Genomic DNA, 27810 nt, shown 5'->3' on the forward strand with positions numbered 1-27810 from the left:
TCCTGGTAAAGATTACCAGCTTTCTCTTTTTATTGAAAAATATAGCTGTTATTTCAGAAGAGGAAGAGTGAGGGAGGTAAATATATATTAATATACAGTAGAACGAGAGAAAGAAGAAAAATAGCACATACTTGGCATAAAAACTGTAGCCACAGAAGGAAAATAAAATGTAACATTCTACAGCTGAGACTGAAAAAGAACAATCCTTTCCCCTTTTTACCACAGGCATCAGGCCAGGACACTGAAATCCGCTTGCAGTTGAAAGCCACGTTACCTTCTGATGGCTCTTACATTAGCGTCACTATGCCATAATGCCTATAACGAAACATAGCAATAGTCACCATTTGTCATAGATGATACAATTAGTATTTAACTACTTCTCATCAGCAGCAAATAACATGGTGGTGAATAGGAAGGAGTGTTTTGACAGATGAAAATATCCCCATATTGGGTAAGAACAGATAAGAGATTACAGCAGCTCAACCCACTTTCCATGGACAAATTCTACAACAAATGGAACAAGCAACAGAGTTTCAAATAACAAAGCAATCCCAAATTTGACCCATTTACAAATTAACAGCGCGAGAGGCCTGAGAATTATCGTAAGTAGCCTATACTGCTGTAGCCTGTAAATGTGTCATTCAAAAATCAAAATGTCAAAAAGGTTGACTATTACATAATTGGCACATTTACATCTGGTCATTTTAAATCAATGAACTTGACTGATCTCTTTAATACAGACATGTACACATGGAACTGACATACATAGCATGAACGCATGGCTGAGTGATGTCACATCCTGGAATTGTCCCTACCCTCACTTCAACACCATAGGATAATGTGTGCCCCCCCTCCCTCGCCCAACCAACGCCATAACAGGAAACAAGAACAGTGCTCCCCCAGTGTCACAAATATAATTTCCTTTCACAGGCATAAAGGCAATAGATTACTCAGGGATCCAGGAAGGATTGAGCAGGTACTTCCTGTTTTACCATAACAGATGAGATCATAATCTGACCAAATTAATGAATGTGAGTGAGGGGTAGGGACCTAGTCACACTGCATGCATCTCAAAAGGAACCCTATTTGCTATATGGGCCTTGGTCAAAAGTAGTGCTCTATATAGGGAATAGGGTGCCATTTGGGATGCACAACTGTAGGAGAAACTAAACAGGTGCACCTGTCCTTTCCCAGACATGTGACTCATGAATGGATGAGTCGTTGGGTCAGTTACCGACCAATCAGCCAAATATGTTTATGAATGAGAGGGTGGAGCGAAGCCAGATGGTGTTGATTCAATCTTCTCCTACAGTAGCCCAGGCCTGCATGGCGCAATGGAGAGAGGTGGGTAACAGTCACTTGTCACTAGTGTTCTCTTATTACTTATATCCTCCTCCCTTCAGACGTCTCTCCTCTTGCTCCTAACCTGCTGATCCTACAAGCCTGTGGTATGTGTGGGGCAAGAGATGACCACATACAGATATAGTATCTTAATTAGATCACCCTGTTGCAGAACATGTAAAAGTTGTAGTGTATTCAAGGTTTAAAAAGGCTTTGAAGTTTAATTTCCACTTTGAAATGTCAGACTTGATTTACCCTTATGAAAAATGATTCAACCCTTACAAAAATGTAGATGAACTATAATCCACATTTCCTAATGCAATTCCCATTTCCTGTTGCTGCAGGATTATTTGTAGCAAACTGGCTCAAATTAAGATCCTACATCTGTAGACATGACAGTCTACTACTGCACGGTCACCACGCTTGTTCACAACCACTTTCTCTGCTCCTGTAAAATTGTCTTTTAAAAATCAGTTTCTAAAACATATGTACAATAAAAAGTGCTACTGGACATGATAGCGGCAACAAAAAGGGCAAATTTTCTTCGCAAAATGTACATTTGTCCTTAATAATAAGTCAAGCAAAACAAAAAAGAGAAGAAAAATGTACATGAAAATAAAATAAAAGTGATTCTTTATGTACAATAGTGTTTTAGGGAGTGAGCCATCTTGCTATACCTTGGCAGTGCTAGCAGGGGATATATGACAGATCAGTGTTGTGTGTGTTTCTATGTTTCTACTGAGTCCATTGATCTGAGCTAACAAAGTGTCATGGACTCATGGCCTAACAAAACAACTCCAAAGCTAAGGCCTAAATTGGCTCACTGGGTTGGATAGTACCTTAGGGAGGATTTGGGAGATCTTTAGTTCATCCAAGCCTAACTTTAACAAAGCTCCCTATAAATCAAAATGATGGTGACTTAAAACGGGGCACATCCAATAAGTAGTTTCTAACAAATGAAACTTTTGCCTCATTTATGACATCAGAGTGTGCTGGGTCTGTATAGAGCGTGTTTAGAAAACTGGTCCATTGTAAGTGAACAGTTGACACTAAAGCTGACTAATGGTTAGAATAATGAACCACCAAGTTGTGACATTGATTTAGAACCTGCTAGAAGACCAACTTATCAATTATGTATGTGCATACAATGTATAAACGTAGAGGGAAAAAAAAAACGGGAAAAAAAACGGAACATTAACAAACCAATATTTTAACTGCATCTCACGATTCTCACTTCACTCAACACACACACAATTAATTCAAGGCCCCAAGGCTATGCGGCTACGCTAGCTAAACCCTGGGATACTTTTCTGTTCTTCATTTTATTTCCCCCCTCCAAAGCTGTGTGAGAAACATACCGTTCATCCCATTACATCATATGACCCGGCCTCCACCTAACGCATCACACCTCCCTCGAGGAGGACTGCCGTTTGATCAAAAGTGACCCTCGGTCAACCTCCATACTTCCGCTGTTAAAGAATGTGACGATCAGTGTGACAATCAGTGACCGCTGGTTGGGTGGTTGGCTTTCCCTTCCTTATTAATGCACTGTAAGGAATGTTAGGGAAGGGAAATCCTCTGGATGAAAAGACAATGGGGGCGTGGGTGGGATATGTTCATGTTGGATATAAGTGGATATGAGGGTTGAGATCCTTGAGATGTGCCCCCTTAAAGCATTAACACACTGATGACATATTGGAACTGTGGGATTAGATCATCATAATGACAGATCGTATTTCTACAAAAGGAAACCCTCAAACCAATACCCGGTGTGTGTGTGTGTGTGTGTGTGTGTGTGTGGAATTCCGTAATGGCTAGAGTAAAAGGACTCATAGGACAGGCATTTTGTTTCCATGAACTGTAGAACACACACACACACACACTGGAGTGAATAAGGCTCAGTAACAGATGGTGAGTGATTGAATCTTAATACAGGAAGTAAAGCAGAATAAGGTGTGCAATTAGAGATTCTCTGGATAGATCCATATGTAAAAATGTAGGTGCACCAACCCTTCCCTCCCAGGCTTGTACTAGCTTCAAAACTCATGAAGAATACTAGTCTCCATCCGTGTCCTCGTAAACCATGTTCTGGTGTCTTTATAAATCACGTTCTGTGTCGGTGGCGTTACAGCCCTGTTCTGTTTCACACCCTGATTTCATCTTCGTCCTCGTCCATAAAGGAGAAATCTTTGTCATCCTCCCCCCCAACACCTGGAGAGCTGTACTTGGCGCTGTCCGTGTCCCCCTCCTGCAGGTGGTGGAGTGGTTTCTCCTCAAGAGCGGCGGAGCCGGAAGAGGAAAAAGAGCAGCTGTCCAGGTGGCTGTGGTAGTTCCTGGGAGGAGTGTAGGGGGGGTCTGCCATGATTTTCTGCTGTGGATAGGTGCTGCGTGGGGGCCTGACTGGCGGCTGTAGATCCACCTGGTCCTCAACATTGTCCTCCGTGGTGGGAGGACTGAGGGGGGGTGACCCACGGCCCTCGCTGCCCTTCCCCTCCTCGTATCCTAGGTCGTCTTCCTCCCAGCCCTTCTTCTCCATGACGCTGAGGATGTCCCCCAGCATAGAGGGACCCAGGTCGATGTGGAACGACATGATGGATTCCGCATGCTTCATCCCACCACCTCGAAGATGGGACGGTGGCAGGTCAGTCAGTTCGCCGAAGTTCCGCTCATCGAACTCCAGGTCCATGGCCGCGGCACCGTTGACCGGTTTTCTGATTCCTTCGACCTCGGGCAGCTTCTTCAGTGGGCTGGAGGAGACGCTCTTGGGCATCGGGGGACCACCGCCCGTCCTGCCCGCGTCCTCGTCGTTGAGGTAGGGCAGGGAGATGGCATTTTTCACAAAGTTTGGCGAGCCACCAGGGGGAGCCAACGCGTTCTCGCCACGGTTCACCGACTGGGAGCGCTTACTGCTCCTGAAGGTTCGGGACAGCAGGCCTGGTTTGGGGACAGGTCCAGGGGAGCTCTGCTGCACCTCTGGAGCTGGTTCTTTAGGGGGCTCCCCAGACCGGGTACTGAGGAATGAGGTGTCCCCAAAGGCATCTCCGCCACGACCCACATGCATGGTGTGTCTGAAGTCCCCGAGAGGGGCGCTGATCATCTCTGCAGTCAGGTCGACTCGGGAGCGACGCTTGGACTGGTTCGAGGTTAGCTGCTTGAGGATAGGCATGGTGATGTCTGATGAAGTCACTCAGTGATATAATACTCAACAGGAACAGAAACAGTTCAACTAAGAAACTCCTGGTTGATGCTAAGTATTATGAGATGTTTGTGTCTTTCTCACGTTTAATTGTAAACTGTATTGTCAAGGCAAGGAGAAATCCAGGTGTCTGGAGTACACAGCCATTGTGGTCTGGCAAACAGCTATGTTGAGGTCTGGTGCAGATAATCCACAAAATCAACCTAAGGGAATAACAGAAGAGAGGACACATTAAAACCACATTACAAGACCTATGCAAACCAACTCAGATCCTCAAAGTTGGCAGGGAACATGGAAACTAACTTAACACAGAGTGGCTTTGTCATTTATTCCTTTGGACTGGAAGCAAACTGGAAATGACAGTAAACAGCAACTATTTCCAATCGCTGCTGATTGCATCTGAGGCACAGAATCAAGACAACTTTCTTAATCTATGCCGCTGTGCCTCAAATGTGGAAACTTTTGTTGCCAGGCCGGGGCTTTTAAATAAAACCTCCAGTTGAGTGGTTCATTTCTTTCTCACTTAACTGAAACTCGTTAACCTTCCAAGTTTAAAAAACGGGGAAACACACAAGTCCTTGATTGTAATACATTGGTATTCATGACCATACTTGATTTCTTAAAAATGGCACTTCCAAGTTCCCAAAAATGTTGAAATATTGTTTAAAAGCGGCAGCCGGAATATTAATCAGTTTGGCTTTTCAATTTTTAGGAGGCGGCTGTCTGTCGTCTGAAGTCCGCGCTGCCAATACAGTACTCTGCTCCACTGCTGCAGTTCCCATTTGGGCCCCTGCATGCCTCCCTTTGTTACATGACCCTATGATCCCAGGATACTGAGAGCCCAGTGGCTCCAGCTGCCAGGGATAAAGACAGGATGGAAAAAGGAATGGAGAGGAACATCATTTCTTCAGCAGCTTGGATTAATTTAGAGCAACAGATCAGACTGTCACCGACTGACTATTGTTCTGCTCGCACCCTTCTGTCACTGGCAGATGAACTCGGTCTTGGCTTTTTCTCTCCCCCCGTGTGTGGCTCTCAGTTCAGACACCTTTAAGAGGTTGTTTAAAGCTTACTCCCACCGCCACATCGTCCATATGGGCAAAGGTGACCTGCATTACTGAAAGCCTGGTGTGACTGATCACTGTGTTCAGAACTTAAATTGTGATTAGAGTCAGGGACCCTGATAAGCCTACAGCACTGCCATTGGGAGATGTACTGCTTAAGTGCTCTGGATTTCACAGCAGATACTTTGATCTGCAACCCGGCCTATTACTCAATAAGCCAGACAATATGGGCCGTTTCAGAACCTGGTGGGGAGTATCTGCTTACCCTGGCCAATCGGTCTTAGTGTTTCATTGCTGGCTCAATGGTGACACGATCCCAAAACATAATGGTGTGAGTGGACAGATCAGCAAAGTTGGTGGCTTTTCGTCTTTTCCCTCAAGTAGGGCAACAGCTTGCAATAGGGCCGACTAGGCAAATGAGTAGGCCTAGGTGATGTCAGCGGTCTCAAGTGTGGCTGCTAGGCGCCATCCAAGCATTCTCTTGTGTTTTCAAACCAGAGCGCATGCATGCGCACACACACTTCACAGGCCTCCTCTCTGGTCTCGTGTGTTCATACCTCTGGATGAATGGGGCCTCTGGTAACAATATTCCAAAAACAGTGTCTCCTTCAAACTTTTACATCTAAGACAACAAGGGCCGATTCGACTGAAAAGGCAACTGTAGCAGCAGAGAGAACAGACAGCTTTTTGATAGCCGTGTTAACCCAGTTCTTCGCCTTTCAAAAGGACAGAACATCCCTAAGGACAACTCAATTATCTTCTTGTCTGCCTACCATGGATGAACCTTTTTATTCAATAATCGTTCCTCAGTCATTAGGACTCAGGGTGTAGAGGTTTAGCCCCCTCAAGAAAGAATTCCCATTTAGACAAACACAATGAAAACTATATGAGCAAGGAGACAAAAACTGAGCATGAATGACTGCACAAGAGGTTTGCAAAAGTAGAAACTTAATACAAACTATTAAGTCTTCACCAACAACTGAAACACTTTAGCCATTATGAAAGCGCAAATTGTTTCAAAAACAACCAAACGAATTAGCTTGGTCATGACAGCTTTCAAGGGACACAATTGTGAAACCTCACAGTGTGCTATTGTGGCTAAGAGTCTCTTAAGTAGGCCTAGCTTACATTACTGCAGGGTGATCCATCATTACCCATTATTATCCAGACACATTATTACACAACTCACTATGCATGAGAACGCAATCCTCCAGCCGGCCTGCTTCTCCTCCACATGTCAACGTCTCGGTCTCATTTAATGTGCAGGCCTATGACCTTAGCTGTGTAGTGTACCACTGCAGGCAAAGGACAACCCACTTATATAATCATAACACTTTAATACAACAACACATTGCTTGCCAATTGTAGTGTAAGATTTAATAGGTTGACATTTTCAATAAGGCTGAAAAAGAAAAAGCAAGAAATGACTCCCAATAGACAATATGTCACTGTCAGCAACAGCAGTTAAGTTTACTACCTGGTAATAGCCTACACAGAGTGCCCATGCCCATGTTTGCCAGGCCAGGAGGAAGCAGCCAACTAGAGAGACTTGGCAACATGGATTGACAACAGAGAGTGCCCTGTCCTGGATTTCAGTCAAGACTCCTCATGTGTCCCTCCCTGCCCTTAACTAGTTCTCTGCCCATGTCTCCATGGCGACCTTAGGCCAAGTACTGCTTGGCTGCCCAGCTAGCTAACTTCCTGCCCGTAAGCCTCATATAGTGGCCCTTATCCCCTCCAGGGTGACATCACCTTTTACTCATGGCTGCCTGCCATAGAACCATCTCAGTCTCAAATGGAATCCTATCCCTTATGGGTTCTGGTCAAAAGCAGAGTACTATAGAGGGAATAGGGTGTCATATGGGATGCATGCCATGCCTCAGTCCCTACCAGTTGGGCTCAGAGTGGAATAAGAGGTAGAATACCACAATAGGACTGCTAAACTAGAGGCAATGGAATGCGTTTGATGTGATTCATCATTAGAAGATATTCATACTCTGGATAAAAGATCAGTCGGTTCTCCTCAAATATCAAAAGGGCCGAACCTCACACCTTGGGTCCTTATAAGAAATGGCCCATAATCCCCCCCCCCCGTGTGTGTTCGGGAGCAGTGTCTTATCGCAACAGTTTTACCACTTGGTCCCATTATCACATGCATGACAAAAGGAGAGGAGAAGACTCCAGGCAGCACTGTCATCTTCAATTACATCCTTTCAATATGAGTTTACATAAATCATGCAAGCTATACGAAGCCACAGACATTCCACATCAAGCTCAAAACATTCCAAATGGATTGCCTATTTGTAGCCCCTTCGTTGCAGGCCAGGGGCGACAAAGCTGGGCAGTTAACTTTGAGCACCATTTCAACGCAGTGAAAAGTCCAGACAACTATAAAAATACTACTAAAAAGCAAAAGCCAGGCAATTTGATTCTTTGCCTAGTACGTCATGCATGGATGGGTAAGAGTAGTCACTTGGGAATCGACAACCAAGCTGTATGTCCCAAAATATGCTGCTCCCCACACCCACACGTTCTAAAAACACAGCCGGGGTCTGGATTCCATCTCAGTAATCTTTCAAATGCTGCCCAGAGCTGGACTAGTGGAGCAGGCCCTGCTAGCTACACTCCAGACTTAGAGAAACACATATGACATCACAAATCTTTGTTCAACTTCCAATATGGTGTCCAGATTCATTTCAGTAACTAGATAAACTGGGTGGAGACGAGAATGAGTGGAATGTGTGCTCTTTTTCAATCTGCGTTTTGAATCTGAGCGTCATGCCAAAGCATTAGCCAGCGATGGTGACTTTATGTAACACACTTTGGAGCCACCCGACCAAATTCACATAGAAATGGGAGTTATAGATCGATCATTCTACTTGAAAGCAAAGTCTAAAAAGCATTTCTATGCTTCCCGTTCTTAAGTGTCATTTTTTCGTCTTTTAGTTTAGGTTTTGTACACCAGCTTCAAAACAGCTGAAACAAAATGTTTGGCTATGGAAAATATTTCACTGCGTTTTAGATGGTACAATGATTCTCTACACTAGGCTATCTGATTTTGTCACAAACTGAAATTATGCGAACTATTCGAGTTTTAGCAACCAGGAAATGGCGGAGTGACTTCTGCATAGTGCATCTTTAAGCACTCAAAGCATCACATGATAGCAGATTCAACTGACAGAAAGGTCTATGAATGATTAACAGATCGTTATGGTCGCCCTCGCGCCAGGGCACCAACACAGAGGATGACGTCATCAAATGCCCCATTCATACTAAAAGGCTAACCCGACCCACACTGTGCTAACTTGGATATTTTTCTCTCCATATTTTCCTTGGTTCCTAGAACTACGGTGGACGTGTAAAGCGGCCAGCCCAGTACAGCTTAGCTTGTGCTGCTAATCAGGAACGTCCCCATTAACTTCTATATCACACACAATCAACCTCTTACTCTGATAATCCTCCTGGTTTACCAGCTAGGCCACAATCCAACAACCATGTTCCAATCATGTTCCGCACCGATTACTATCCCTCTTTAGAAGAAATGTCATCAAGTCAATCTTCCGTCTCTCCTTTCACAGCTGGACCACCTTGGAGAGAAACAAGCACACCTAGCATAGTTGTGGGCTGCGACTTCTATTTTTGGGCCCTTTACATTTTTCAACAGAAAGAGAGAGAACATGACTTTTTCACGAGGCGGAAGGGAAGGCGCTGCTGGTGTATTGTGAACAGTTAGTGGATCTTACGCAACTGCAGAGTCACTGTAACATACTTTATGCCCTGTTAAATATTGAATTCTGACGGGGCATAGTCACATTTTAGTTAACATTGTTATAGGCTGTTAGCTGTTAATAAGAAAAAGATGACATTCTTGCTCAATCAACAACAACAAAAATGTTGTTTCCTTTTAGGGTTCCACAACCATTGCTCATACTACATGCTCCCAACATGTGTCAGCCATGTTCAGGTAAGCTATTTCATGGCCTAACACAGTAATTATGTTAGACATGGTATATTACATTACCCATGTTTAGTTAATATCACATCTGGACGATGCCTTGTACACGCAAGCCCATGAGATCATTACTGTCGATTTGGCAAAAACATTTAAGGCTACTTACTTAAAATTGTGGTAATTTGGAATACTGAGGCCACATTCTTACTACTAGGGGCCTAATCCATTTAACCAATGAGAGTATTCCTGTTTTGTTTACCTTGAACTGGTAAATCCCTCATCTCCCCTACCCCCATCCCTCCCCATCACTGACCTGCCTTGAGAAACAACCCATAGAGGTGATAATGTCATTAGGAGGATGGGGCTGCTGCAAGCTGTTACGGCCCATCAATAAAATGACAAATTAATTAAAACAAAGGTAACAAGTTCACAACTCCGGTGCCATCAGGGACCTTAATGGGCCCTGCAGGTCCACACATATCACAACATGCTGCTCTGTACACCCTTATGTTAAACTAAGGAAATTGTGTGTCTATAGCTAGGGCTGACAGTGTGAGAACTTGTGAAGAGCAGAATCAACAACATCTGCATAATTGGGTTAAATGCGGAAAACACATTTCAGTTCAATTACATTCAGCTGGGCAACTGACTAGGTACCCCCCTTTCCACTTAAAAATCACAGTGTGGCTCAGTTGGTAGAGCATGGCGCTGGCAACGTCAGGGTTGTGGGTTCGATTCCCACGGGGGTCCAGTACTGGAGAATAAAAAAGAAATAAAAGTATCCACTAAGTTGCTCTGGATAAGAGTGTCTGCTAAATGACTAAAATGTAAATCATCAAAACAGTTGCTTTGTGAGAAGGTGTTCAGTTGTTAAGCCATTGTTCAGTAAATGAAAGCTGAAAAGTATCCGTGGCCTGGCTTTGGCCCAAGTGAGACACTGGGTGTCGGCCCGCTTAGATGGAAACAGAAAAGTCTGGGCCTTTTGGATAAAACACTGGCGTAACTCCTAAATGGAACTGCATCATTAAGGACATTACTGTAGGTCAGCAGTGAAGCAGACATGTAACCCAACCTAGATGGGTAATAACAGGTAGACCTGATATTGCTTGTTTTTCATGTTTTGATGGATAGACCTGTACCTTCCTGTAACTTAAATACAAACCATTGAATCTAAGCCAAACAATTTTGGACCAATATTGCGACCTGGATACGTTTCCAGGAAATATCTAACAGTATTCTTACATGGTGAATTCAGGGCGATGAACGTAGGCATGATGTCAATATCATATCAAGTATAATCTGACAATGGCCATGTAAACAATAGTTATTCTGGGCACAGTGTCACATGTACACAGAGTGTTCTGTCTACGTAATGTCCCATTGTTCTCAGAGTAGTTACTTGTCATTGTCACCATAACCTGTTCTAGTTTATCTTCACAACCAAATGTGTTGGTATGTTATCTGAGGCTAGCCTTCATATGACTAATGAGAGAGAAAGAACTATGGAAATAAAGAGCGAGAGAACTATCCCTCCCTATATGGCGAAATGGTGTCGTCAGCTCCTGGTCCGTACTGACTCAGGCATCACTAACTATCAGCAAACAGAATGTGTAAATAATTACTAGGGTCAATCCCTGTAGGGCTTGTCCATAGCTAAGCCACAGCTAAGCTTGTTTACAACAACGCTCACTCAATGCGTTTAAAGTCGAAGCGAGTGAGAAAAGTCTGAACTAGAGCAATGTTTACACTAGTTTTTTTTTCTTCAGAATTGACAACTTTAACAGCGGCTATTCTGACCCTGATGACCTGTAGAATAAAACACTTGAAAAGGTCAATAGCCTGTGGCAAATACAAAACACTCAACAACTTTAGCCTATAGCATGGGGGTCAGGCTGACGGCATGAGAGCGGTATAGTAACATTATCCCTGTCTGTGTGGGCTACCTGATTAACACAGGAGGTTGGTGGACAGCATGGTGAAGTGATGTAGAGAGTTCTGCAAGGCAAGCCTGGACAGCTGACTGGGTAAATAGACACACCTCAGCAGGAACACTATAGGAAGTGTGTGTCTAAACCCACCTAACGGGCCGCATGCACACAGAAACAACCCACAGGAGCATGTTCAACAAGGGAACATAACTTCAGCGTGCCTCAACCAGCAACTAGCCAGCAGTGTGTTACTCTACTCTGTGTGGCCCCCTCTCCAGCACACACACCCTACCCACTATCCATTTCCCCCAGTGTCATAGTTCAAATCCATCTCATGTAACTTGCGGTTAGCTTATTGTTGTTCATCCCTTGTTATATCCTCACCACTGCACTGCTAGCTAACCGTTAACTGTTGATCTCATGTAACACATTTCAGCCACGTGTTCCTGTGGCGGACTGCAGGAGAGAGATGTTTTTAATCTTTCCATATCCTGCCATCAGTCAGCAGCTAGGGGCTTCCAAAAAAAACAGACTCACTACTAGTCCGCCTGCCTCCCCCCGCTGCGCTAGTTGACTGCTTTTAGAAACCTGCTACTCTTGCATGGTTGGACAAACAGTGTGTGGTTCAAACCTGGGTGGGCAGTGTGTGAAGTGATCTCAGCCATAACCAGCAATCAAATGGATGATGAACATGATGTTGCAGTCTTGTCAAAATCTCCCTCTGTAGAAGATGATCCCCTGAGGCGTTCCCTCTGGATTCCCCTCCGTTGTACCTCTATGAATAGCATCCTGTGTGAGAAACGCCGCCACCGCTCATTCCCTCCTAAAGGAGTCGCACGCTTCCCATCCAGAACATATATTATGACCACATTTTGGTACGTTTTGGTCTTGAACAACGGTTTTATTGGCTGTTCGTGCGCAAATTATTTCTCAAGGCAAGTCGAAGACTTCGGAGTCGAAGTCCACGCCCGTTCATCGGCCAAATTCATTCTTCAATGAAGCGTTTGTCATTCAACACTTTTTCCAAGTGAAGGTATTTCGAGGGAGTATGCGAGCACACTCGTTCGCGGCTAGGCGCCAGCCGAACCAAAGCATGCGGAAGCCTTAAGGGCCAAGCCAACAGAGGGCCGGAGGCCAGCCAGGATAGGAGGCATACCACCCTGTCCTTGTGGAGTAACAAGGACTTTTCTAAAGGAAAGACAGACGGGGGCACCAAAGACAAACACAATAGGGGTGTGGTATGTTACCACTTTACCCCCCCCCCTGCCCAGGAGGAATGCATGCCAACAGTTAATGAACACATGCTTTTACACTGTCCTCCAAGTCTTGCATGCAGCGCTTGCTGTCATTATCCCCATAGAGGGGCACAGAAGGGGATTGAGTGTGTGAGAGATTAATAAGTGTATCTAATAGTACGCGTTTCACTTTTCTATTATTTCTTAATTTTTCTTTCTCTCTGTATTGTTGGGAAGGGCCCGTAAGCATTTCACTGTTAGTCCACACCTGGTGTTTACCAAGCATGTGACGTATAAAATGTAGATTTGATCTGAACCCCTCCCTCTGTCAGAGAGGCCTAAGCAGCAGCTAAGAGGATACAGACCAGGGGGATGGACTCACTCAACAGGGTAACAGCTGCTTCATTATGGACGAACATTGGTCCTTAAATAGAACCTTTTTTGCATAAAAGGAGAGACTGGAACCCAAACTTTATTAGATTGGAAAAGATGCCCATACTACTGAGAGAATTGGGCTACAGTTTCCCTTGTAGTAGGAAAAAGACCATGACAATGTGCCATTTCATCAAAACTCAGGTGAAGTTATTACTACAACGTTACTGGACAATGGAACACTGATTGGCTCTCCATCCAAATGGGAGAGCCACGCACAGAGTGCTCACCCATGCCAGCTCGATTGCTCTGCCTGTGCCCCAGAATGAGCGGAGCAGCAGCTGATTTTTTCGTTGCCAAATCACCAGAAAGATAAGCAGATACCAGCGTTGTACAGTGCATAATCCAGTCAACGCAGCAGCTACTGCTGATTAACACACGGTTACAGTGAAACTCATGGAGTTCCAACTGAGTAGCTCGCTCCCTCACTTACAAAAATGAGATAATAAAAAAAACGGCAAGGTGCGCTCTTTCAAAACACCAGCAGATGTCAACAAAACCTGGCCCCAAAGACAACACAGACAGCCTCACAGATATCTCTTTACTACAGCCATAATACAGATTCACAGCAGTTTGACAAGCTGAAAAATCAGTAAATAGGCTGGTCTGAGTGAGAGTCTGCCACAAACACTACAAAGCACCATAACACACATCGTTGGGTTGATTTAATTGAACCTGACTAAATTGAGTGGCATACTGTGTGTGCGCGCACGTACACACACACACACACACACACGTTTTATTCCATGCAACTTTGCAGGAATGCCCAGTTCAGGCCCAGCAGATGGGGATGGGTTACCGGCCTCACCCACACACGCCAGACAGCCTTCTCCTGGGAAAGTGACAGCTGGATGATAGGGATGTGACATTTGCCAGGGGAGGATGGAGGAATAGGACACATTTGCCAGGGGTGGACTGGGTAATAGGACACGTTTGCCAGGGGAGGACTGGGTAATAGGACACGTTTGCCAGGGGAGGACTGGGTAAAAGGACACGTTTGCCAGGGGAGGACTGGGTAATAGGACACGTTTGCCAGGGGAGGACTGGGTAATAGGACACGTTTGCCAGTTGAGGACTGGTTAATAGGACACGTTTGCCAGGGGAGGATGGAGGAATAGGACACATTTGCCAGGGGTGGACTGGGTAATAGGACACGTTTGCCAGGGGAGGACTGGGTAATAGGACACGTTTGCCAGGGGAGGACTGGGTAAAAGGACACGTTTGCCAGGGGAGGACTGGGTAATAGGACACGTTTGCCAGGGGAGGATGGAGGAATAGGACACGTTTGCCAGGGGTGGACTGGGTAATAGGACACGTTTGCCAGGGGTGGACTGGGTAATAGGACACGTTTGCCAGGGGTGGACTGGGTAATAGGACACGTTTGCCAGGGGTGGACTGGGTAATAGGACACGTTTGCCAGGGGTGGACTGGGTAATAGGACACGTTTGCCAGGGGTGGACTGGGTAATAGGACACGTTTGCCAGGGGTGGACTGGGTAATAGGACACGTTTGCCAGGGGTGGACTGGGTAATAGGACACGTTTGCCAGGGGTGGACTGGGTAATAGGACACGTTTGCCAGGGGAGGACTGGGTAAAAGGACACGTTTGCCAGGGGAGGACTGGGTAAAAGGACACGTTTGCCAGGGGAGGACTGGGTAAAAGGACACGTTTGCCAGGGGAGGACTGGGTAAAAGGACACGTTTGCCAGGGGAGGACTGGGTAAAAGGACACGTTTGCCAGGGGAGGACTGGGTAAAAGGACACGTTTGCCAGGGGAGGACTGGGTAAAAGGACACGTTTGCCAGGGGAGGACTGGGTAAAAGGACACGTTTGCCAGGGGAGGACTGGGTAAAAGGACACGTTTGCCAGGGGAGGACTGGGTAAAAGGACACGTTTGCCAGGGGAGGACTGGGTAAAAGGACACGTTTTCCAGGGGAGGATAGTGGAATATGATCAATGTGATGCAAACCAGTGGCATTGGTCCAGCCAGGTCCTGCTGAACAGATACTCAGACGGATGGTGTTTTCCATTAAGACTTACCCCACAACAGTGTTTTACTTTAATGTACACTCTAGTGTTGTGTTTCCATCAGGAGTGAGACACTAAAAACTTGTGGCGTCCGTTTGTTCTGACCTCTGCCTCGATTTATAAAATAAATTAAAAAAACATTCAAACTTAAATAATATTTCAGTGTCTGAGTGTTTTTCCTTTAAGTTGACAGTTAACTACTTAACAATGGCTGAGAGCTGAAAAGTACCAGTGGCCTTACTTCTGCCCCAAGTTAGAGCAGGTCTGCCGGAGCCATGGCCCAGTGAGACATAGATAAAACACTGGGGTAAATACTCATTGGAAATACGCCACGAGTGTCACATCTAATGGATAGAGACAAATACTTTGAGCCACTGTGGCACTTAATCACAAAATCAGTGGGCAGCACATGATCAGCCAGACAAGTCCCTCTTCTACCCACATACCACTCCTATCACACAGTCTCATTCGGTTTCCTTGTACTGTAACTATCCTCACCATCTTTCTCTGTGTGGATTTGGCATTCAACTAACAAGCAGGTCTGATTTCCTAGAAAACTATAAATGATCTGTTTGACGACAGTGAGACCACATGCAGTAGAGCCCTGGGAGAATGTCTTCATGTATGTTCACTAGTCCGCAGGCTATAAGAGTGTGTGTGTGTGTGTGTGTGTGTGTGTGTGTGTGTGTGTGTGCATTAAACGCAGTCCATCAACAGCTCCTTACTCACACAGCCCCATATGGAGGTCAAGGGTCATAAAGACTTTGCACAGTGCGCACGCATACACACACAGCACTGAGTGTTACTGTGTTTGAGCAAAGCGAGAGGTAGAATCGCTAATCTTGATCACATAATGAGTAGCTAGTTGGGCTTTCCCGAGAGGTGCAGCAGTCTAATGCAGTGCTTGAGGCGTCACTACAGACCCGGGTTTGATCCCAGGGTTAAGCGTGCGGGTGTTAAGGAGTGCAGTTTGGCGGGTCATGTTTCGGAGGAGGCAAGACTCGACCTTCACCTCTCCCGAGCCCGTTGGGGAGGTGCAGCGATGAGACAAGATCCTAACTGGATCGCAATTGGATATCACGAAATTGGGGATACATTTAAAAAAATAAAAAATAAAAATAGTTATTTGGGGTGCATTGCAAGGTGATTTGAAGTGATTCTTCACAGTCAGACTAAGATGTAAACACACGCTCTCTCACGGCTAACAAGCACACGCAAACACTGCCCCAGTCTGTCCCTATAGGCTACCACAAAGCCAGTGGAACTGACGAACCGACAAAGTCACAGATCACAATGGACCCAGATCAACAAGAAACAAAGCAGTGCTTCCAGTGTAAAGGGAGACGGGAGCCAAACCTTAACAGGGTTCCACATACAGGACACACACACACACGGCCATCTCCTGAGAACCAACCCAGTGGACATACCCGGCCAATCCAGCCCAGAACACCCTCTATTCATATTCACACAGAGTAAAAAGGAAATGCATGACAAGGATACTGCTGACAGACAAAGGACTATTAGAGATATTAATTCATCAGGGTAGTGTTACTCCTGCCTATATAGACAGGCCTAGGGGCTCAGTGGTCTAGGAGTCATGGGATGGATAAGCCCTCTAATGGAGTGTCCAAGGCTAGCACAGAGGAGACCACTGGGGAGAGATGACGGCATTCCTTTGTCTTTTCAGCAGCTGAAGCCTACGCTTGAGAGACACCTCCGGTTTCTAAGCCCATACGGAGGGAGAGAACGATGAGAGGGAACAATGGAGAACCACTGAACTGTGAACAGACCATAGCATTGCACTGATGGACAGACCAGATGCACACTACTCAGCACAATGTGTGTTTTGAATACATAGGACTCCTCTAGCGTCTAGCCTACACTTTATTGCTCAGCTGCCCGGCTACTAGGCCAGTCAAAGCAGTGGCGGTGTGTCAGAGTTGAAGGGAGTTAACCCGGTCAGGGTTAATGGTTAACCTCGTCTCCATAGAGACCTTTTATCAAATCAGGACACAGACAACCGAGTCCCACCATAAGGAGGGACAATTCAACTTGGAATCTACAAAAAGTGTAAACACTGCTGCATCAATTACATATTGTAATGACCGTGAGAACACAAACACAACTCTAAAACACTGTTCAATTTGGTTGAAGAGACACTGATGTCCCCCCCACCAAAGTCAACCATTTTTGGACTATAGAGCCAATTTATGGAGACAAAAATGAGATGGCATAAAGACTCAGGGTTCTCTTTCCCAAGAGTGTGTTGGTGAGGTACGGTCGAGGTTGGGTTTCATGACTCCAGCTGTAGGTATGCATCTCCTTTCAGGTGGATCTTCGCTGGAATGCTCAAATCACTGGGTGGCTGTGACAAATGTTTCAAAACATGTTGGGAGGGTCAGGTGTTCGGTGACAGATTCCAGTGAATGGGTAGAGCAGAGTAGGACAGGTGTGTCGAGTTGTGTCATTTCATGGTGAAGCAAGGAATGTATTGTACTGTGACAAGTGACAGTCCCACAAACTACTAATGATGCCTCAGGACGTGACTCACCCTGGGAAAATTATAACTTTTTGTCTTTTCTTTTGAGCTCAGGACATGCTAATAAGGTAGTATTATCAGAAATTTCACAGCTTCATTCAAACCTAGACTTCAGGCTAAAAACTGTACTGTAGAAGCTGTGTGTAAAATAGCTGATGGTCAAGTGCTACAGTATAACCAGTAGTCCAACAACCATTAGATCACAATCAATCTTCAAGCAGAAACTGAATACAGCAGCCCGGAGTAGTGTTGAACCACAGATTCATACATAGCCGGTTTGGCTGGAAATGTATCTAAATGCTTGTCAAATTACATTGACCGTAACCAAACGCAGGTAGGGTTTTTGGAATGCACTGTATAGAAATCAGGTGCATCTCGACACAGCATTAAGAGCCAGCTAGCTTCTGAGTATCATCCTACCTATCCCTGGCTAAACTCTGTCCTTTACGGCAAGGCCCAGAGCATTTGATGGGGTTGTAACCAGTGTTCATTTTGTTTAGTCATAGTAGGGCTGTGGAAGCCATGAAAATTGTCAGTCGGTGATTGTCAAGCAAATAACTGCCTGTCTCACGGTAATTGACCGTTAATTAACAAACACATTTTGCATCTCATGGCTTCCACACACAGCCTACAAGCCACTGATGCAGACCTTTGGAACATCTACATAAAAAAAATCTAAATCAATCCATTTAATATAGCCTACACCATCACATTAAATCCATTATTCGTTTAAGGAGAGGTCTATAGAAGCATGATATGAAGAAATGTTTTATTTCAGAAGAACATAATGCCATAAGGCTGTGGGCTACACTAGTTCATTTAGCAGACAAGATTTGCTTAGAATTATGTGGCATTATCTTATACACTGCTCAAAAAAATAAAGGGAACACTTAAACAACACAATGTAACTCCAAGTCAATCACACCTCTGTGAATTCAAACTGTCCACTTAGGAAGCAACACTGATTGACAATACATTTCACATGCTGTTGTGCAAATGGAATAGACAACAGGTGGAAATTATAGGCAATTAGCAAGACACCCCCAATAAAGGAGTGGTTCTGCAGGTGGTGACCACAGACCACTTCTCCTTTCCTATGCTTCCTGGCTGATGTTTTGGTCACTTTTGAATGCTGGCGGTGCTTTCACTCTAGTGGTAGCATAAGATGGAGTCTACAACCCACACAAGTGGCTCAGGTAGTGCAGCTCATCCAGGATGGAACATCAATGCGAGCTGTGGCAAGAAGGTTTGCTGTGTCTGTCAGCGTAGTGTCCAGAGCATGGAGGCGCCACCAGGAGACAGGCCAGTACAGGAGACGTGGAGGAGGCCAACAACCCAGCAGCAGGACCGCTACCTCCGCCTTTGTGCAAGGAGGAGTAGGAGGAGCACTGCCAGAGCCCTGCAAAATGAACTCCAACAGGTCACAAATGTGCATGCGTCTGCTCAAACGGTCAGAACCAGACTCCATGAGGGTGGTACGAGGGCCCGATGTCCACAGGTGGGGGTTGTGCTTACAGCCCAACACCGTGCAGGACGTTTGGCATTTGCCAGAGAACACCAAGATTGGCAAATTCGCCACTGGCGCCCTGCGCTCTTCACAGATGAAAGCAGGTTCACACTGAGCACATGTGACAGACGTGACAGAGTCTGGAGAAGCCGTGGAGAACGTTCTGCTGCCTGCAACATCCTCCAGCATGACCGGTTTGGCGGTGGGTCAGTCATGGTGTGGGGTGGCATTTCTTTGGGGGGCCGCACAGCCCTCCATGTGCTCGCCAGAGGTAGCCTGACTGCCATTAGGTACTGAGATGAGATCCTCAGACCCCTTGAGATGAGATCCTCAGACCCCCCAGGCCAACTGCTGGTGCAGTTGGCCTGGGTTCCTCCTAATGCAAGACAATGCTAGACCTCATGTGGCTGGAGTGTGTCAGCAGTTCCTGCAAGAGCAAGGCATTGATGCTATGGACGGGCCTGCCCGTTCTCCAGACCTGAATCCAATTGAGCACATCTGGGGCATCATGTCTCGCTCCATCCACCAATGCCACGTTGCACCAGACTGTCCAGGAGTTGGCGGATGCTTTAGTCCAGGTCTGGGAGGAGATCCCTCAGGAGACCATCCGCCACCTCATCAGGAGCATGCCCAGGCGTTGTAGGGAGGTCATACAGGCACGTGGAGGCAACACACACTACTGAGCCTCATTTTGACTTGTTTTAAGGACATTACATCAAAGTTGGATCAGCCTGTAGTGTGGTTTTCCACTTTAATTTTGGGTTGATACATTTCATTTCCATTGATAATTTGTGTGATTTTGGTGTCAGCACATTCAACTGTGTAAAGAAAAAAGTATTTAATAAGAATATTTCATTCATTCAGATCTAGGATGTATTCTTTTAGTGTTCCCTTTATTTTTTTGAGCAGTTTAGTATGAAGAATACAACAGAACAACAGAACCTAGCTGAACAAAATAGAAAGGATATTTTCTCCAGTCGATTTGAGGGAGTGTGTCGAGCGGTTAACAAAAGAAACAGGTTATTATTATTATGCTTCATTTAGAGTTATTTATGACACTTTAGTTCTGATTTTTAATACATTCTAAGGCTGCATAATATGATCAATAACTTGAAATAAGTTGCATGAAAGACATGAGCTCTGCTTTGTTGTTTTTTTGCACAGTTTGCACACACTTCATCAGTCTCTCATTTACAATTTGACAAGTACTTGATAATGCCTCGAATTTCCCGGAGGCATCCCCTTTATGTGGCCTTAATGCCCCCTAAAAAACAGTTAGGCTCTACACCCCTTGTAAAGCAGATTGTGCTTGTTTTTATTTGGTAATTTGGCCACTTTAGTTGTGATACAAACCGTATTAAAACATATAGGCCTATGGGGATAGTTACATGAGTTGTGTGACTATGATTAGAAAAAGTCTCCAAAAAAGGCATACGCTGTTTTTTGCCTTACTACACAAGCTGGGAATCATTCACAAGTGATAATGTATCATTCACAAGTGATAATGTATCATTCACAAGTGATAATGTATCATTCACAGGTGATAATGTATCATTCACAAGTGATAATGTATCATTCACAAGTGATAATGTATCATTCACAAGTGATAATGTATCATTCACAAGTGATAGGCTAATATTGTCACTCATGAGACTATTCTTGATTTAATCTTGTCTTTTCATATACACGTGTGAAATTAGTTTTGATTTACAATGGACCACATCCTGCACCGGTCTCAAGAAAGGAGCAGGGGGGATACATGTCATCTATGCATTTATATAGCGAATGGAGGATGCTTTTCCCATGGTTCATTTTAATGCCAGCCAAGTAGGCTATACTCCTGTTGTAAATATAAGCAATGTGCTTAATATTAAGAAAGTTGAGAAATAATTATAGTAGGCCTAGCCAATAGAAAGCAGATGGGGATCTTCCGCTTTCTAATAGATTCCATCAAAACCTTGCACGCAATTTCACAGTCTACAGAAATGTGGCGCAACATGACCTCATGGGCTTCCATGAAGTGTTTGATTCAATTTTTAAATACATTTGCATTGATGTCAGAGTGATTAGAGGGACAATAGTGTGGAGTACCAGGCAGTTAGCAAGTTTGGTAGGCTAGTAAAAGACCATCAGCAGCATCAGAGCTTGAAGGAGCCCAATTACAGTGACTAAAACGGTCACGTGGAATTTGACTGCCGCCATGATTCGTGGCGGTAATACGGTCACCGTAACAGTCAACGTCGTTTTGACTAAAATATCATTAGGTCACATTTGAATAATGATTTTAGTGCGGTTGTCAAAATGACAAACAGTGGGCCATTTTAGTCATCACATTTGTATTGCATCATGAACCTATAGTCAACATAACATCACTGACTTCCATACATAGCCTTGTTCTACCAACATCTTTCTGCATGACATCCTATTCTCTTCCCAACCGCAGAAATATGACAAACATAAGAATTATCTTGCCATGTAAATTCAGCCTACATAGACATTGTACATTAAATACAGAACAGACACAAGTATTGGCAAAGTAGAATGGTTTGCACTTCAGTCACACAATTGTTAACAATGTTGACAGACGCCTCAGCCACATTGCTGTCCAAAAGTAGAACGGGAGCTAATGACTGTTTCGCCCAGTGATGTAGTCAAGTCACTAAACCTAGAGTCCGAATCAAGTCCCAAGTCCCCTGTGCACGAGTCCACGTCCGAGTCATGAGTCCATGGTTGAAGTCAGAGTCCTTGAATTCTGTGGTCCAGGTGCTCAAGTCGGAGTCACTGGGTCCCCATGAACTAATAACTAAGTTATTTACCCAGTAAGATAATGTTTATTGTAGTGGCAAGATGCATTTTTCAATAAATTGTTTGCTATCCCTTTTCCTTTCTGTGCCACCAAATGTTTGCATATAAGCTACTGGTAATGTTACCAGGGCCACGTTCAGTTGCAAGACAGTCTCAAACGTTGCAGATAGAAATCTATGAATAGCGCCAACATTATTCCTTAACATATTTTGTTCTACTTGAAAGTTTAAAAAAAGTTGCGTCCTGCTGAACTTGCCCAAGGTTGTTAGCCATAGCTAGCTAATGAAGTAAGATAACTGAACATGGTGTAGCCTGAACAAATGGTTTACGGTCCGGTCCGCGAGTAGCCTCACCTTAAAATGGCCCATGATATGCTTTATCAATGTAAAATCCTGCCAACAAAATGCTCAATAGAAAGAACAAAAATGCTGAACGGTAAGGGCTAGAATCAAGCCGTTTCTCTGACGAAAAGGATAGACTTGGCTACAGAACCTGGCTATGCAATGCAGTGGAGAAAGTGGGAGAGTTGAGCAAGACTACATATTCAAAGACAGCCTATTTTTCTATACTCAAGGGAAAGAAAAAAAAACATAGCTAAACTGTGGTTTTATCTTTAAAAACTCAATGCTGTTATTGTTTTTATTTCGTAAAGCAGCTTCTGTTTCTTAACCAAGGGTAGTTAACTAGAGAATGTTTTGCAACTAAATGTGGCTCCTAAACTAGAAGGCTGGTGACTGGTTAGCTACGGGAAAGCAAGAGTTGCCTGCGCGATGTGCCTCATTGCTTGCTCCCCCGCAGCTCACCAGCTGATGTAGGATGTACAAGTTCAGCGCATCCTTCCCACTGCTGTACAGAACTGTACTTCGCATCTGTACTGCTCATTTTAAATTGTGCTGCTAATATTAAAATTGTGCTGATCACTGAATCTTTTAAAAAATAAAATAAAAATGTCGAGTCCACTTTGAAGTGGTTCGAACCAGGGTATCTGTAGTGACGCCTCTAGCACTGAGATGCAGTGCCTTAGACCTCTGCGTCACTCAGGAGCCCCGAGATTGTTTTAGTTTGTAAACTAAAACAATCCATGTTCAAGTAAAAAGATTAACATGGCAATGAATAACGCAGCTGCAGCCCCAGTCCCGTCACATTCAGAAATAAAAACAAATGGTTTAGTATTTACTTTAAAAGCGCTGACGAAGGCCAAGAGAACAAGAAACACTTTTCAGTGAGAAAACAGAAATCCCCCCCCCATCCAAAAAAATACTTCCGTTTTCAAAGATGTAACCTACGATGCAAAACGCAGTCATTTTATTAAGGAGAACCTAAACTAGTTAGAAAATCAACTATATACTTTAAAATGTCTAAATATCGCATTTATTACACTTTCCTTTTCCGCATAATCAAATGGCCTATTTAGAACGGAAGTATGGGTATTCGGACATTACCAATATTTTTGTTGACTAAATTGCCACTTGTAGTAACCCACTGCACTAGAGCTACAGAGCCACAGGAGAACCCTGTAAGTAGCTCAGAGGAGGGTCATAGGATTACAGCCTAGTGACGACAAGAGCTGGAATGTGGTTGCCTTTTTCCCAAGGGTTAGCTAGCTAACTACAATCTCAGTTGACAGGGTCCATTACAGTAAATACATTTGTAAAAGACTCACGCCATAAATACGCATGTTTCCCGTTATACATCAGACCTGCCGTAAAACTGCATGAGTGAACGAGCATTAAAACTCTGCCCGGGAAACTCAGTCACCTTATGGTGACAATAATGCCCTTTATTTGCTGTATAATTTGGAACTATTGGCACTAGGCCACAGCATGCAAAAGAAGGATCGTTGTTCAATATTTAGTTTATCAACAGATTGTGTTTATATGTCCTGCTTTTGTTTAGGCTCTAAGATTAAATAGGCAACGATGTCGCGCTCCTATCTCCCAGCAATACTGTGACCTACCCATACTGTTAAATAGTTTGAATAAGCTACGGGTCTATTTACTGTATTAGCAGAATGTTTTAATCTTTAGCTGCACCTGGAAAAGGATGGTCAATTTCTGAAAGAGAAAACAATGGCAAATTGTTGTGGACTTGTCCATGACAAAAAAAAAAATTGAATTCAAACATTCAGCGGACTTTTCTCCCCAAACCGAAATATGATGGACTGAGCGCGAATTCTGAAACATTGTAGGGCAGGCAAATAAAATACAAAATGCAATTACACTAGAAAATTATTTGTATGTCTAATTATAAGATTCCTATGTGTAATTGTTTGTTCTCTTCTCAGTAAACAGCAAATTGTTGCATTCTTGTTAATACCTTTCCCTGTTAATTATTATGGATGCTTTTCATAATTTCCCCCATTTGCACAAGATACTTACTTGCAATATTGCAGCAACTCGCAGATGTGCGTACGCATGGTCTAAAGTCTGCAGGGAGGTGAGCACATTCTCAAGTTGAGTTACATTTTTATAAATGCCAACTTGTGTTAAAACTGGCACATGGTTTAGAAATGAGGCACCTTGCAATTTCAGAAACATTTCATACTCATTCAAGTAGCAGCAGGTGAAGATGGCTAAGGCCCATAAAAATTCAGTTCAAACAGGTAAAGTTCAAACACCCCAAAAGTACAAAGACGTCCATTTTCAAGTTAAACGGTTTCTTACTTCAATGTGGAAAAGGGTTCAACGGTTATGTGCCCTCGACAAGACATCGAAGTTCAAAGGCATCTGCTTCCCTTTCAGGAGAAAGGTAGTTCCTGTAACTGTGCAAGACACAATATCCCTGGTCTGGGACTCCAGTACTGTCCAAGATCAACAGGAGGGAATATAACCAAGACGAGTAACCTGTTATCAACCACAAGAACTTGTGCACACACTAGCAGGGCCTATAGCAGGGGTATTCCCATCTTACCCTAGGACAGGGATCATCAACTAGATTCAGCCCCGTGCCGGAACATAATGACAAATTATTTGTAGACTGCAAATTGACCACAAGAAGCCCAAACAGATATGTTTGACCAAAACATGAATCAATAAAACACAAGTAGGCTACACAAACAAGTGCACACAAAAAAAAATCATTACTCAAATTGGTCTTATGGGCCAATAGTATCGGTCTACAGCCCTAAGAATCACTTTGAGGACAATGCAACTTCCACTGAACTCGTTGACTCACAGTGAGATCACTGGGGAATTTGTTTGGCAACTCAAGAAAATGTACAGAATTTGACTGAAAGACACCTGAAGTCAGCGGTTTTATGAAAAGCAGCCGTGGTCAATGCGTCTGAATCCTCCCTCCCTCATTCTCCAGTGGTGCAGACTGTAGGGAAAGCATGACCTCAGAGAAGTGCAGAGCAGAACTGGGCAGGTAGCCAGCTGAGCCCCTTTACTGTGCAGGAGCCTCAGCCTTCACAACACAGACCAGTGGGCAGCAGGTCCCATGCAGCTATAAAGCAGCTAGACTCCGGGAGAGATGACACACACTAATAGACACACAATAGATTGGGATGGAACGATCACTGGGAGACCCAGAGAGACTTTTGAGGCAGAGTTGAGGAGGGGTCTGCAGTGTGTGCCAACTGTCAAAACAGCACACCAAATTGTAAGAGGAGAGCAGGGGAGGAAGAGATCGATAGTAGGTTAGGGTTGGTTAGTAGAGAGTGATATAAAGAGAACGGGAGAGAGAAGTGTGAACATCAATGCAGTGTCACTCTCCCTAAAGCTCAGCTAGAAAGCCTGCGAGGACAGGACAGGCACACAGCTCCTCTAGTTCAGCGTCGGTCTGTCTGTCCATGAGCTAGAACACCCACACTGCATCACTTTCAGTTCCCCATTCTTGCGCATCTCCTCTCCAGGTGTCATGGGGTGAGGTTGTCTGCTAAATGCCAAACACTGACCTTAGAATCCAGTACAGCTGAGTAGAGAGGGGTTACCAAGAGACCCAGACACCATCAATCACACAGCTTCAAATAAAGCAGTGCAACCCAACACCAAAACCCAGCTCATTTGTCAACACGTCTCAATACTTTTGTTTAGAATAACAGTTGCTACGAGAAGGGAGGCGTAGATGCATACTTATTGAACTTGTATTGAGAAAATACGTGGTCAAGTGGGGGCTATGTTATGGCTGATACTGTTTACAGCTGATAATTCCCCTAAATACTTACAGTACATGATGACTCAAACACAACGCAATACCAGTTCCTGTAATTATCCATCAGGGCTAATCGAAATCACTCAGCTGATGTGATACCCATCCACTGAGGAACAAGAGGGGGGCCAAGTTGCCTCAGGGCACATATAATGAACTGGAAAAACATGCATTTTGGCTGTGGAAGAGGAGAGAGACACTCAGGGAAAACTTTGAATAATAAACACAAGCATCAACTCAGAACGACTCCAGGCTAGTTTGTTTCGCTTTTTGTACATTTCTAATCGTGTTCAAAATGGCATCAGATGATGATGCTCATCGTTTCCCCACGTAGAGTAATTTTTGTGTAACCGGTCATACTAATGGATCAGTGATGCACTATACCACATCGTCCATTTTCAGATTAAGCCAAGCATATAGCCAAGTCCTACAGGACATTCCGTCTACAATATTAACAAACTAGTCATTTGGAGTATTAATGTTTTTTTTCACTCAAAATAAACTACTTCATCATCTCAAATAAACATTTAAGCCTCTCCATATCCTCTTATGCTCAAATAAAGTTCATACAATAAAAAAGGAGGAATCAAGTACCTCACATTACTTTGATCTTCTCACAGATCTGTCCATCCAAGACTTCAAAACGCCTTGTAAACAACATGCTGAGCAATGTTGCACCTGGGCCTGCTAGTCACATATCTCCCGCTTCAATGAATGCAGCCAGCACACGCTACTGTACTATAGAAGTAACAAAGCTGGGCCTACGCAACACATACATTAATCCTGTAGGTCATTAATTTAAAGTGGCAGAAAACAACTTTCAGACAACCAGATCACCCAAGGTGAGGTTCAATTGTTGTACTGATGGGGGTCTTATCAAAACTAACCGAGATGATAATATATTTTGAACATACTCTGCGGTGGGTGGAGTTACAGACATTGATAAAGAGAAAAGGGGGAATCCTAGCCTGTGTGGTTGGTTCATAGTTAACGCACAATGGACTACCGTCTCCCATAAACGAACCAGCCAGTCAAACTGAACAAGCTGCAAGTCGCTGGGATTTCCCGCAAACATATTTGACATTCAAATGAAATGTAAAAGGAAAAAGTATAATCTACCAACGTTGTTCTCCGATTCAACAGTGAACCTATTTGAAAGTAAAATGAAAGATGTTATGATCCTCAATAATAAAATATGAAAAGTGTAAAAAATAAACAGAAAAATCAGTATTCAAGCTGTTCAGCAGTTCAAACCATACAAATAGATCCACAATTATAATGCTACTTTCACTTCCTGACAGGGAGGTTAACAAAATTCCAATTAGATAAGAGAAAGTTGAATTTCACAATTGTGCTCTTGAACAGAGAAGGATTACATGTCACGTTAGTAGAGAGGACACAACCGCTGTTAAAGGACAATGGATCTCATCCTTTCACAGAATCAAATATCGTTAAAAATAGTTTTTAAATCTGAGTACTTCACCTCCAAAGTGTTATGAATTTCCCACCAGCCCAGCAACAAGATAAGTTATCGGTGCGCTGTCCTCATGTACGTCCGTCAAGTTTGTAGTGCAGTGGCGCACAAAACAGTCCTTCCCACTCCTTTCTCTGAGCACCACCTCTCCCACCTCCTGC

General features: G+C 44.1%; 1 protein-coding gene across 1 annotated transcript; it reads right to left on the minus strand.

The window, feature by feature from the left end:
* LOC149974314 (cdc42 effector protein 4-like) lies at positions 1-27810 on the minus strand. Its single transcript, XM_090212046.1, has 2 exons — positions 27659-27810; positions 1-4740 (listed from the first exon to the last, which is right to left on the minus strand). Exon 2 carries the CDS (start codon positions 4505-4507, stop codon positions 3485-3487), a length of 1023 nt encoding a protein of 340 aa, XP_090068172.1. The 5' UTR covers positions 4508-4740; positions 27659-27810; the 3' UTR covers positions 1-3484.

Source organism: Oncorhynchus mykiss, chromosome 20, assembly GCF_057628025.1.
Source record: "Oncorhynchus mykiss isolate SJ-2025 chromosome 20, ASM5762802v1, whole genome shotgun sequence".
Classification (NCBI taxonomy): domain Eukaryota; kingdom Metazoa; phylum Chordata; class Actinopteri; order Salmoniformes; family Salmonidae; genus Oncorhynchus; species Oncorhynchus mykiss.